The sequence below is a fragment of the Colobus angolensis genome, unplaced genomic scaffold (genome assembly GCF_000951035.1).
Source record: "Colobus angolensis palliatus isolate OR3802 unplaced genomic scaffold, Cang.pa_1.0 Scaffold162, whole genome shotgun sequence".
Lineage (NCBI taxonomy): Eukaryota > Metazoa > Chordata > Mammalia > Primates > Cercopithecidae > Colobus > Colobus angolensis.
The window spans coordinates 4685593-4697821 of NW_012114733.1; the positions used below are offsets into that span (position 1 = coordinate 4685593).

The 12229-nt window shown below is 37.2% G+C and overlaps 1 protein-coding gene across 1 annotated transcript in view; it reads right to left on the reverse strand.

Moving 5' to 3' along the window:
* The window catches only part of LOC105508449 (RAB6A-GEF complex partner protein 1), a 114973-nt gene that overhangs the window by 42366 nt on the left and 60378 nt on the right, over positions 1-12229 (reverse strand). Inside the window, exons 3-5 of the mRNA XM_011937314.1 lie at positions 9288-9395; positions 2878-3020; positions 2457-2593 (exon numbers count right to left, since the gene is read on the reverse strand). Of these exons, the coding sequence (XP_011792704.1) occupies positions 2457-2593; positions 2878-3020; positions 9288-9395 (388 nt within the window). The remainder of the gene's footprint in view (positions 1-2456; positions 2594-2877; positions 3021-9287; positions 9396-12229) is intronic.

Genomic DNA, 12229 nt, shown 5'->3' on the forward strand with positions numbered 1-12229 from the left:
ATCTCACACCAGTTAGAATGGTGATCATTAAAAAGTCAGGAAACAACAGGTGCTGAAGAGGATGTGGAGAAATAGGAACACTTTTACACTGTTGGTGGGACTGCAAACTAGTTCAACCATTTTGGAAGACAGTGTGGCGATTCCTCAAGGATCTAGAACTAGAAATACCATTTGACCTAGCCATCCCATTCCTGGGGATATACCCAAAGGATTATAAATCATGCTGCTATAAAGACACATGTACATGTATGTTTACTGTGACACTATTCACAATAGCAAAGACTTGGAACCAACCCAAATGTCCATCAATGATAGACTGGATTAAGAAAATGTGGCACACATACACCATGGAACACTAGGCAGTCATAAAAAAAGGATGAGTTCATGTCCTTTGTAGGGACATGGATGAAGCTGGAAACCATCATTCTGAGCAAACTATCGCAAGGAAAGAAAACCAAACACCGCATGTTCTCACTCATAGGTGGGAATTGAACAATGAGAACACTTGGACACAGGAAGGGGAACATCGCACACTGGAGCCTGTCGTGGGGTGGGGGTAGGGGGGAGGGATAGCATTAGGAGATATACCTAACATAAATGACGAGTTAATGGGTGCAGCACACCAACATGGCATATGTATACATATGTAACAAACCTGCATGTTGTGCACATGCAGCCTAGAACTAAAAAAAAAAAACACACACACACACACACACATGTATATATTTAGAAAGGGCTCTCTGATATCACACTGGGCTTCAGAAAACCAGTGTAAGTTTTTCTAATATTAAAGTCAGAAAAGGTTTTATGAAGAAATATTTACATGTGCATGGAGGCTATGAACACACATGTGATACATACCTATAGACCCACACATAACACTGCACAGGTGTACACACACAGACACACACACACACTCTTATGTTTTATGCAAGCTCATTTCTTCTGTAAGCCATCCTTAAGTGATATAGTTCCTCAGGGTGGGGGAAAAAAAAAAGATGAAATGGGCCAGGTACCATGGCTGACGCCTGTAATCCCAGGACTTTGAGAGGCTGAGGTGGGTGGATCACCTGAGGTCAGGAGTTCAAGACCAGCCTGACCAACGTGGAGAAACCCCGTCTCTACTATAAATACAAAATTAGCTGGGCATGGTGGCACATGCCTGTAATCCCAGTAATTTGGGAGGCTGAGGCAGGAGAATCGCTTGAACCCGAGAGGCGGAGGTTATGGTGAGCCGAGATCGTGTCACTGCACTCCAGACTGGACAACAAGAGCAAAACTCCATCTCAAAAAACAGTATATGAAATGAACAGAATAGCTAATATGCTTGAAAAAGCTGGGAGGCTATTTACACAACTGACAATTTGGGTTGAATAAGAGACAAGTACATAAAAATTAAGCAAACGTAAAGAACAAGGCAATCATTAATTCCTAGCAGGAGGAAAAACCTGCTGTAAAGGAAAAATAATTATAACATACTGACAGAGACAGGAGACAGCCAAGGGTCCCCAGCCAAACTCCATCTTCAAGCCCAAAAAGAGCCTGAAGGCTGAAAGACGAGACTTCTTGTCCCAGATGAAACTGGTGACGCAGAGGGAGAACTGCCCCTGTTTGCCCTTTCTTGACTGATTCTTTCTGAATAGTGCCCACAAGTGCACTGGGAGAATGGACTGGGGTCAAAGGAAGTTCACGCCTTGTGCAGCAGGGAGGACCCTGGGCTCTTCAGCTGGTGTGTGTGTGTGTGTGTGTGTGTGTGTGTTGGGGCTTGGTAATCTGTGAGGTGGGAATCTGTTATAGCAGGACCTCTTCTTTTTTTGCTGAGAGCTTTCTTTTAATAAATTCTGCTCTCCTCACCTTTCAGTATGTCTGCATGCCTAATCTTTCCTGGCTGTGTGACAAGAACCTGCTTTTACCTAAACTAAGGAGCAAGAACTTCTGCATCAGTACTACATGGTTTAGGTACTAATGGGGCTTACACATTGATAAAAATATAAGCAATTAATAGTAACCTAATCAAAATCACAATAATTATAATGGGGACATGAGAAGAATGTAAGTATGGTGGAAGCAGGGAAAAAGGAAGTAAACTGTCACTCTCCACAGTAAGAAGTCAGTAAACACAGCCTAAAAACTAAAAATTAAAGGAAATATTCATAGTAGTGGAGATTAAAAACCAAATAACCAGTAAAGGAATAAAAAGTAGTTGCCTCCAAAAGTGGAAAATTAGGCATGAGGAGAGTAGGGAGGAGAACAGGAACCATAATTTTTCTTTAACTCGTCCAAGAGAATTTTGTCTACTTATACTATTTATACCTTTGATTTCATTAAAAAATTAACCACCCTTAAAATCTTGTATGAATAATGAAAACAGAAGAATTTGATAACAAAGAATAAAATAAGTACAAAATAACAACAACAACAACAACAAAAAACCCTTCAAAATAAATAAGCCATACCTCTGCAGTAAATCTACTTGACACTGGTGTAATAAATCCAACTTTACCATCATTAAATACAACAGCAAACCCATCAAGTGTGGCACAGTATTCCATGTCTCTGATATGTACATCTGTGAAGCCCAGGAATGAACCTACTGATGAAAAACATAAGCACATGAAATAGGATTAAGAATATAATATATTACTCTCTCACCTTTTGCCAGAAAAACCTATAAGTTTAAAAGGGTAAAAATAATGACCTAACAACCCTAAACAATTAAACTGTCCTTTCCTACTAAATGCCTCTCTCACCCCGCCTCTCATACTCTCTCTACCTCTCTCCTACGTAATTCCAAAGAAGTGTTCATCCATAGAAGATATCTAACTAGATATCAAACATAAAACAACTGGTTCAACCTCATATAGAAAGTATAGCTACCTCTGGATGACTGCAGGTCTACTGAAAAGGGTACTGTGCAAAGATTAATGGCTTTCCTTCCATTTGTCATTCCTTCCCAGTGAATAAGATGAAGAAGTCCATCAGAAGTAGCAACCAGGAGATCTTCCAACACAGACTGTAAACTGTAGGTAGAATCAATTAATTTTTAAGAGAGCATACTGGGAAAGCAATGTGTATGAATATAAAAACTGCTCTAGAGAATACTCATGCAAAAATGATCATGAAACCATTTACAAAATATCTCCATTTATCTGCAACTTCTGGGAAAGCAATGTGTATGAATATAAAAACTGCTTTAGAGAATACTCATGCAAAAATGATCATGAAACCATTTACAAAACATCTCCATTTATCTGAAACTTTATCTATGTATATTTCAATCTAGAATCAGAAATCCTGGAAGAAATGAAAGACTATGGGCAGCCACAGTCACAAACTTGGTAACTGATAAAACTAGTTAAAAACTAGAAATACTGAAACAGCAAATTAGAAGATGGAAACAGAAGTGACAGCAGACAAGAAAGAAAAAGAGGTAGAGAAACCATAAAATGAATAAGACCTAACTAATAACAGTATGACAATCTGGAGCCATTAAGTGTAGAGGTACTTGTCCAATAAAACTTTGAATAATGATGGAAATGTTCTGTATCTGTAAACTATCTAGCTATCTGTAAACAGTAGCTATGAGCTGTATGTGGTGACTATACACTTGAAATATGGCTAGTGCAACAAAGTAACTGAAATTTTATTTACTTTTCATTAATGTAAATTTAAATAAATTAATGTGTGACTAGTGGCTACTGTATTATAGTTCCAGGCCAATATATTTCTCAGGTATTAGCAAGTATCACATTGTTCATTCCTTCTGCAAACATTTACTGAGCCTATCCTCAGTGACAGGTGCTATACTCTGTGTTGGATATTCGAGGGTGAATGAAATATTCTCTGTCTTCAGAGGATTTCCCAGGCAAGAAGTGAAAAATAGTTACACAACATGATCTCAACACTTATCAATATTTGTGAAGATATTCAGCATTTACTCAAGGGGGAAATAGCCTGTTTTGCTCACCTCTGTATGCACAGTCCCAAGGGCACTGTTAGTTAAATCTGTCACTAAATATTTGTGCAAAGGAGGCAAGAAGAGGGAAAGGGTCAGAAGAAAGAGGAACCCATAAATGAGTCTGCAAAGATACTGGCACAAAGAAAAAGACAACTAGGGAAACCAGTAGAAATTGATACCAAGAAAGCCAAGAAGTAAGATGAATTTAAGAAAGAGTGTTCAAAGTATCAAATACTATATAAGGAAAAACAAAAAATGTTATGTGTATATTATATACAACCTATTAAATACTATTAAATTCCCTTTCATACTTAAGGAAAGAGCATATTTCAGAAATATTTTAATCCATAATGACAAAAAAAGGTCTTTAAGTATTTTAATTCTTAAACTAAACCTTTAATTCTTTGGAAAGTTGACTTCAACTACTTATATACTCCAAAGATTTCAGTTAATGAAGAATTTGCTGTTTTTTCCCCAACTATGAAAGTACTGAAAAAGATCAGAAACAGATGTTTCTTTACCCAGCTCTATTTCTTGAACTTACAGCCATTTGTAATCAATTAAAATTCCCAGTTTATAGAAATTTCACTTTTTAAAGCATTATATATTAATTTCAAATTTATATTTCAGTGATAAAATCTATGTGTATCATTTGGTGGGTGGAGTATAAAAAGTTTATGTTTTAGATGTACTACTATATGCTATGAAAATATGTAATTCAAAATCTAAGCTGTTGGAAATCTGAATTACTTTTGAGCCTTAAAGAAATGTAATTATGGGGCCTGAGTCACATACTAGGCAGCTATAACCCAGGCAGCTGTAATCTTTCTTTCTCTGATTATAGATTAGCTTTCTTCCTTACTGTATTGTTTTATAAATGTTATAAATGACTAAAGGGATCCAGGGAAGACCATTCCCTCTTCACTGTTGATCTTCATGGTAGATTAATTTCCCTCTTATCTTTCTTACACAAAGACTTCATGGCTATCAAATTGTCTTAAAATGGAAATGTTAAATACACTCTTTTTAAATTGGAAAGGAATGAAAACTAGCTGTAAAGAAAAGCCATAAAGAAAACAAACTGTAACTAAATTGTAACTCATAAACCAGCCTGGTATACAAAACATTACAATCCTACTAAACTTTATTTTAAACCTATATAAGCCCCAACTGAACTTTTTTTTTTCTTTTTTTGAGATGGAGTCTTGCTCTCTTGCCCAAGCTGGAGTGCAGTGGCACAATCTCAGTTCACTGCAACCTCTGCCTCCCGAGTTCAAGCAATTCTCCTGTCTCAGCCTCCCCAGTAGCTGGGATTACAGGTGTATGCCACCATGTCCAGCTAACTTTTGTATTTTTAGTACACACGAGGTTTCGCCGTGTTGGCCAGGCTGGTCTTGAACTCCTGACCTCAGGTGATCGACCCACCTTGGCCTCCCAAAGTGCTGGGATTACAGGCGTGAGCCACCGCACCTGGCTGAACATTTTTTTGAGACAGAGTCTCACTCTGTTGCCCAGGCTGGATTGCAGTGGCGCGATCTCAGTTCACCGAAACCTCTGCCTCCTGGGATTCTCCTACCTCAGCCTCCTGAGTAGCTGGGATGACAGGCATGTGCCACCACGCCCAGCTAATTTTTCTATTTGTGGTAGAGACGGGGTTTCACCATGTTGGCCAGGCTGGTTTTGAACTCCTGACTTCAGATGATCCACCTGCCTCGGCCTCCCAAAGTGCTGGGATTAGGCGTGAGTCAGTGTGCCTGGCCTGCAAGAACTGAACTTTTAACTTTGGAACACTGATCCCATTTTCTGAAGTCTGTTCTCCCTGACTGGCCAGCTTTCTGCTTGCATTAATTCCAGATTCTGATCCTTCTGATTACTTCAAGTTGACAATGTCAAGAGAAGCAATATAGCAGAGTAGTCACAGGTTTACCAGTGATTTTCCTTGGAAGGAGTCAGCCTCATTTTTTCCAAACTACATTCTTTCTCTCCCCTAACCCTATCTCCCTAGAAAATCACTGTATATGACAGAAATAAAAGTTACACTCCAGTAATCTGACTACATGCTAGACAAAAACTCAACAATCGTCTGACAAAATTAAGAGTTCATCATCTCTACAACATGATAATCAGCAATGCTGCAACAAACAAATGACTGGCCAGATGTGTGAATAAACACGAAAATGTAACCTAGAATCAAGAGAAAAATCCATCAATATAAATAGACTTACAGATAATCTTGATATTGGAAATAGCAGATAATGACTTTTTAAAAACTGTGATAAACATAATAAATAATCCATAGGAAGAGACAGATATATCCTTCTCATTTAATCGAAAGTAGACAAACGTGTTAAAACAAAGGCTGAGCCAGGCGTGGTGGCTTGTGCCTGTAATCCCAGCTACTAGGAGGCTGAGGCGGGAGGAACACTTGAGCCCAGGAGCTTGAGACCAACTGAGCAGCACAGTGAGACCACCATCTCTAAAAAAATTTAGAAATAAAAAAGCTGGTGTCAGTTGTTAAAATACTAATATTTCTATAAAGGTTGCTAAATAGACCTTGCCCCAAGGCACCCAAGTGTTTGCTACAACTGAATCCCCTCCCTCAGAAAAATCTGGCCAACTGAAGGATTCATTATTGGCATAGTAGGGCGATGTCAGAACCCTGTTCGATAACTTATATAACCCATGTCTTTTCATGCTGTAGTCTCTGTTGCCCAGGATGGAGTGCAGTGGCGCAGTCTCAGCTCACTGCAACCTCTGCCTCCCGGGTTCAAGCAATTCTTGTGCCTCAGCCTCCCAAGGAGCTGGGAATACATGCCCATGCCACCACACCAGACTAATTTTTATATTTTTAGTAGAGACAGGGTTTCACTATGTTGGTCAGGCTGGTCTCAAACTCCTGACCTCATGATCCGCCTTGGTCTTCCAAAGTGCTGGGATTACAGGCATAAGCCACTGTGCCCAGCCCAGTTCTGAAATATTTTTAATATCACAACTGTTAATGAGTACATTTTAAAATTTATGTAAATATACTCTAAGTTATGTCCTTAGAGAGTCTCTTCAATCATTGACTTCATGAATTTTATGAGAGCTATGTGGTATCCCAGGTGTGCGTGTGTGTTAAATTTATGTTTAAATTTAGGATCTTGGCTGGGCGTGGTGGCTCAACACCTGTAATCCCGGCACTTTGAGAGGCCAAGGAGGGGAGATCGCTTGAGCTTAGGAGTTTGAGACCAGCCTCAACTACATGGTGAAACCTTATCTCTACAATAAAGTAAAAAAAATTAGCGTGGTGTAGTGGTATGTGCCTGTAGTCTCAGCTAGTTGATAGGCTGAGGTGACATCACTGGAGCCCAGGAGGCTGAGGCTGCAGTGAGCTGTGATCATGCCGCTGCAATGAGCTGTGATCGTGCCACTGCACTGCAGCCTGGGTGACAAGGTGAGACCCTGTCGGAGGAGTGGGGAGGGAGAGAGGGAGGGAAGGGAAGGGGAGGGGAGGGAAAACTCTTATTAAAATTATGTTTTTACCTTCTAAACATTCTCTATCCTCAATAACAAAAGTTAGATGCTTAACATTAATCATATTTTTTCTTCAATCAAAAATAAAAGATGAGATAGTACTCTTACTTCTATAAGCAACAGCATAACCAATATCCCTAGCCTTATCTGACTTACATTTGTGGTGATAGGAGGGAAAATAATTGGTTATAAAACTATAAGTTTCATGTCTTCTCACTCAATTCAAATTCTATAGGAAATTCCAAATTTCCAGCAGTTATGTGTTTCAGGTGCTGATAACTTTGTTCTGAAATGCAATTATTCCACTGGAGTTTTGAGAGAAACCTTACAGATTTCCAACCACCTACATTCATAGATTAAAACCTAGCACCTGACAGGTTAAACTTGGACAAGATGGCAGAATTTTTTTTTTTTTTTTTTTGGCTCTTTTTCTATTCTAGTTCCATGCACCATACAAGGTTTCCCACCAGATGGAGGTAGAAAACCAAGCCTGTACCATTCCACCCTTTTTGGTACCTACAGACACTCAGAATTCCTTATGTATCAAGTTACTTTCTTAAAAGTGATTCCCATGCTGAAATAAATAAAATGTGAAGTGATGAATAACCTTCTGACCAAGGCGATGAGTAACCTTGAACTCAATCTTTTGTAACACTGATTACATTTAAGCAAATAATTGTGTTCTTTTCTATGAGAATAAGATATGAAGGGATGGACAATACCCAGCCACTCGCATAGTTTTATTTAATATGTTCCAATATCATTCTGTACAGTACTCTAACAAGAAAAATGGAGAAACAAACCTTTTCTTAGAACTGTGAATCAGAGGGATTTTTTAAAATTAGCATTACATTCATATAATTCAATACATTTACATAGTTCAATATTAAAAAAGAGTACACAATAGCTTTTCCCCTAAACCTGTCCCATAGCTACTCAGTTCTCATCCCGTTTCTTATGTATTCTTCCAGAAAAATACATGTTCTCTTTTAAACAAGATGGAGATCCCTCATTTCCCTTTTAAACAAGATGGAGATCCCTCATTTCCCTTTTAAACAAGATGGAGATCCCTCATTTCCCTTTTAAAAACAAACAGTAGCAACATATGCATTTTATTTTTTTCACCCAACAACATATTTAGAAAGCTTTTTTCCCATAAAGAATGTCCTCAATGTTTTTACAGCTGAGTGTCATTTAAGTAAATTTTCTTACATCTACACAATGGAAAAGATATGCAGCTAAACTAAGTGACAACTAAAACATCAATAGTTGAACAACAATTAAAGAAATAAAGCCAAATTGTAGGTAAGATTCCTTATTTTTTTCTACCAATGGGTATAAAATAGATTTTTGGTATTCTGGTATTTCTGGCCACTTTGTCATAAAACCTTTATTCATACTTGGATGAAAAAGCGTAACTTTCTTCCAAGTGTACATAAACTTCCCAGAAGCTTAAGACAACTTTGGAAACAAAGGCACTTTCTCTTTTCCTCAACTTGTGTGCTTTCATCAGTATTGTTTTGGGAAATATGGACTGTTATCACTCAAACAATTCTAGACCTTATAAAATATAAATTTCAAAATAAGATTATAGTTGGTATATTCAATGTATGAGCGTTATTATAATAACTTAAGTATAATGTGCCATCTGCAAAACTTCTAATGTCTTATAAGGGTTAATCAAGCATTTCCAGAACTAAAAAGTTATCTTGAATTAAAAGAAATTAAACTAACTTTCCTGTTGGTCAAGGGATTTACCAACTACATTGCTTACTGTCATCACACAATGTCAAATTTAACCAAAGTACTGTACCTCATGATGGGTGCTTGTAAATCCAGTATTTTCCTCATCTCTAAATTTAATGCTGGAGCACACTGTTCTTCCTTAAAATGGGGTGTCCCCTTCATTTGTGGACTTCCTCTAAAAGAAACATCATAGAGTTAAAGAAAGATACTGAATTTGCCTCCACTCTGTGGCTAATATACATCCAATCAAATAAAGTAAATGAAATCAGACTTACAAATCAAGTATTCATCCTTCAGATTCTCAAATGAAAAACAGACTTAAATTCTATTATAGCAGACATATCTACTTATCAATTGGAAATAAATGTTTGACCAATGTAATTTGTGTTAGGAAGGTGGGAAGGAGAAGAGCAGAGAATCTGAGAAAAAAAACACATTTGAAATAAAAGTGAACTAACTCTAAAGAGAACCAACAGGCATTTTGTTTAAAATTACCGAGGGCCCTTTCCAAGGTGGGCAACTATGGGAAAAAAAAATGTATCATTCTATATAGTACATGTCCCAGTGGTCCAAATCGTGTAGCTTCATCTTTACTTACTCCACACCTTATCCTTGATTCCTATTCTTTGGGTATGTATCAGAATTAAGGTTAAATTCAAGGGTGCAATTAGGAGATGTTTCGCAAGTTACTTAGTAATAAATAACAAAATACCTAAAATTTTAAATCCCTGGCATTAAACAGCTGCAGCAGAGTGCTGGGTCAATGCCAACGTAACTGAACTGTCACACACTACCCTTCAAAGGACTACAGGCTGTTTTGTATTCTTTATCTTCACATGGCATAGCAGACCAGTATCTTCTTCAGTGCCTGTGTTGGAATTTAACAGTTATCTGTCTCTCACCATCAGCTATCACTTGTGGCAACAATTAGCCTGCTGATATCATCTCTCCCTTTCCAGTCAAGTACAGTCCTGTAAATTAATTTGTCAATACTATTAAAATATGCACAAAGAGGCAAACAAGTCCAATAGCTTTCAAATCCCGGCTTTGTGAAATATATTTTGATGCTCATTTTTTAGTTTTCCTTCTTGCTTATTTTTTAGTTACAGACTATTTTTATTATAAAAGTTTTGTGATTTATTACCATTCTATCCTGCTACTGCTATGATCTGGAGTACTTAATTCCTTCTAAGTCTAAACGACTAAACTAGCTAATGTTTAACCATACAGGTTCATGTTCAACTAACATGTCTGACTGATGTGATAGCCTGTAAAAAGGACATGAAAGTAATTAGTTTATAGGAGTCACATTTAAACTGCTGAACACACAGCCTATGATGATTTACTGAGATGTCTTCCATGTATTAACATATCTGGTTTTAAAGTTAAATTTTATTTTCCAAAGTAATATATACACAGACGTTAAAATTCAAATAGGGCTGGAAAGCTTAAGACAAAAAACAACACAGAGGTAGACTCCTTTTAGTGGTAACTTAAGACATGTGTCTTGATTTGAACAGACCAACTCCTAAAATAACAGCTCTGAGTTAAAATAGGAAAAATGAATACAGATCAGCTATTTGATGACATTAATAAACTACTGTTAATACTGTTGGGTGTAATAATATTGTGGTTTGGTTTCCTTAAAATGTCTACCTGTTACAGATAAAACAGAAGCATTTAGAGTTGAATGATATAGTACAAGGAAGTTGCCTTAATATTTAAAAAGTATGCATGCATGGGGATAGGGAGATATTGACAACTTTTGAATCTGGGAGTAAGTACATTGGGTACGTGTCCTTTTAGATTCTCAAGTTGGAATCTAAACTTGGCTGTGGAATTCGATGACATTCCTATTCACAGACTAGCTCATTTTCCTCTGAAGTACCTAGCATCTTCTTTTCATATCCAGTGGGTTCTGAAATTTCAGAATAATTTTTCTACAAGTATGTGAATATTTATCACTGCATTGAGCACTTGCTAGACCTCTTCAATCTACTGATATATTTAGTTTAAACTCTAGGAAATTTGCATGTTTTGTCTCCATAATACAATAATAAGCTTCGCCATTCCCTGTTCTTTCTACAACTCCTCGTCAGTTAGATATTAAACCTCATATTAAACTCAAATTTTCTCTTTTCTTATTTTTGTCTTTTATTCTATACCCAGGGAAAGTTCCTCAACTGTTTCTTTCAATGCTTTTACTGAATATACTTCTACTATTGTACTTTTCATTCTGAGAATTTTCTCATCCACTCCCCTTGTTTTCTTAAACCATCCTGCTTTGTATGATTAGCCAAAATTTGTCTAAGGTTGTTAATTATTTCCTCGAGGTGTTTTCATTCCCTCAATTATCTGTTTACTTTAAGTTTCTTTTTTCTGGTATGTGTTTCTAAGTTACACTGGAAACATTCCTAAGATGGCTAACAACATTTAGTCCTTTGTTCTGATTTTAGAGGTTAACAACAAAAAGGTGACTATATGTCCGCAGGCTGTCAATTCGTGGACTTCAGGAGGGTAGTGGCCAGCCAGCTTTTCTGTTGGGGTCTTCAAATATTAGTACCTGTTGAGCAGTTTTTCTTCAGTGGTTCCATTTCTCCAGGAAGGATCCTTCAAACCTGCCTGGGATATCAAAGTGCGAAAGACAGAAGTCTGGAGCCAAGCAGGGTAAGGAGGCACTCTGACAACTTTAGCATCTCACTCTTGTCCTACTGCTAAATACATACTGTTAAACCAGACAGTATATTTCCTGTGAGGTGGGAACACAGGAATCCTTATTCAGAGTTAAGCAATCTCTATGTTAACAGCTCCTGCCTCACTTCTATATTCTGTAGTACTAGTCCATCTAATCCCTGAGCCTTTCTGAGTTTGCAGGTAAAACAAGGTGCTTTTTAACAGTATCCTGTAGGTTCTTTTTTTTTTTAATTTCACAGTTGTTTTTCTCAACTACTTTATTTGCTATAATAGATTTTTTTATTTTTTTATTTATTTTATTTTTTAATTTTTTAA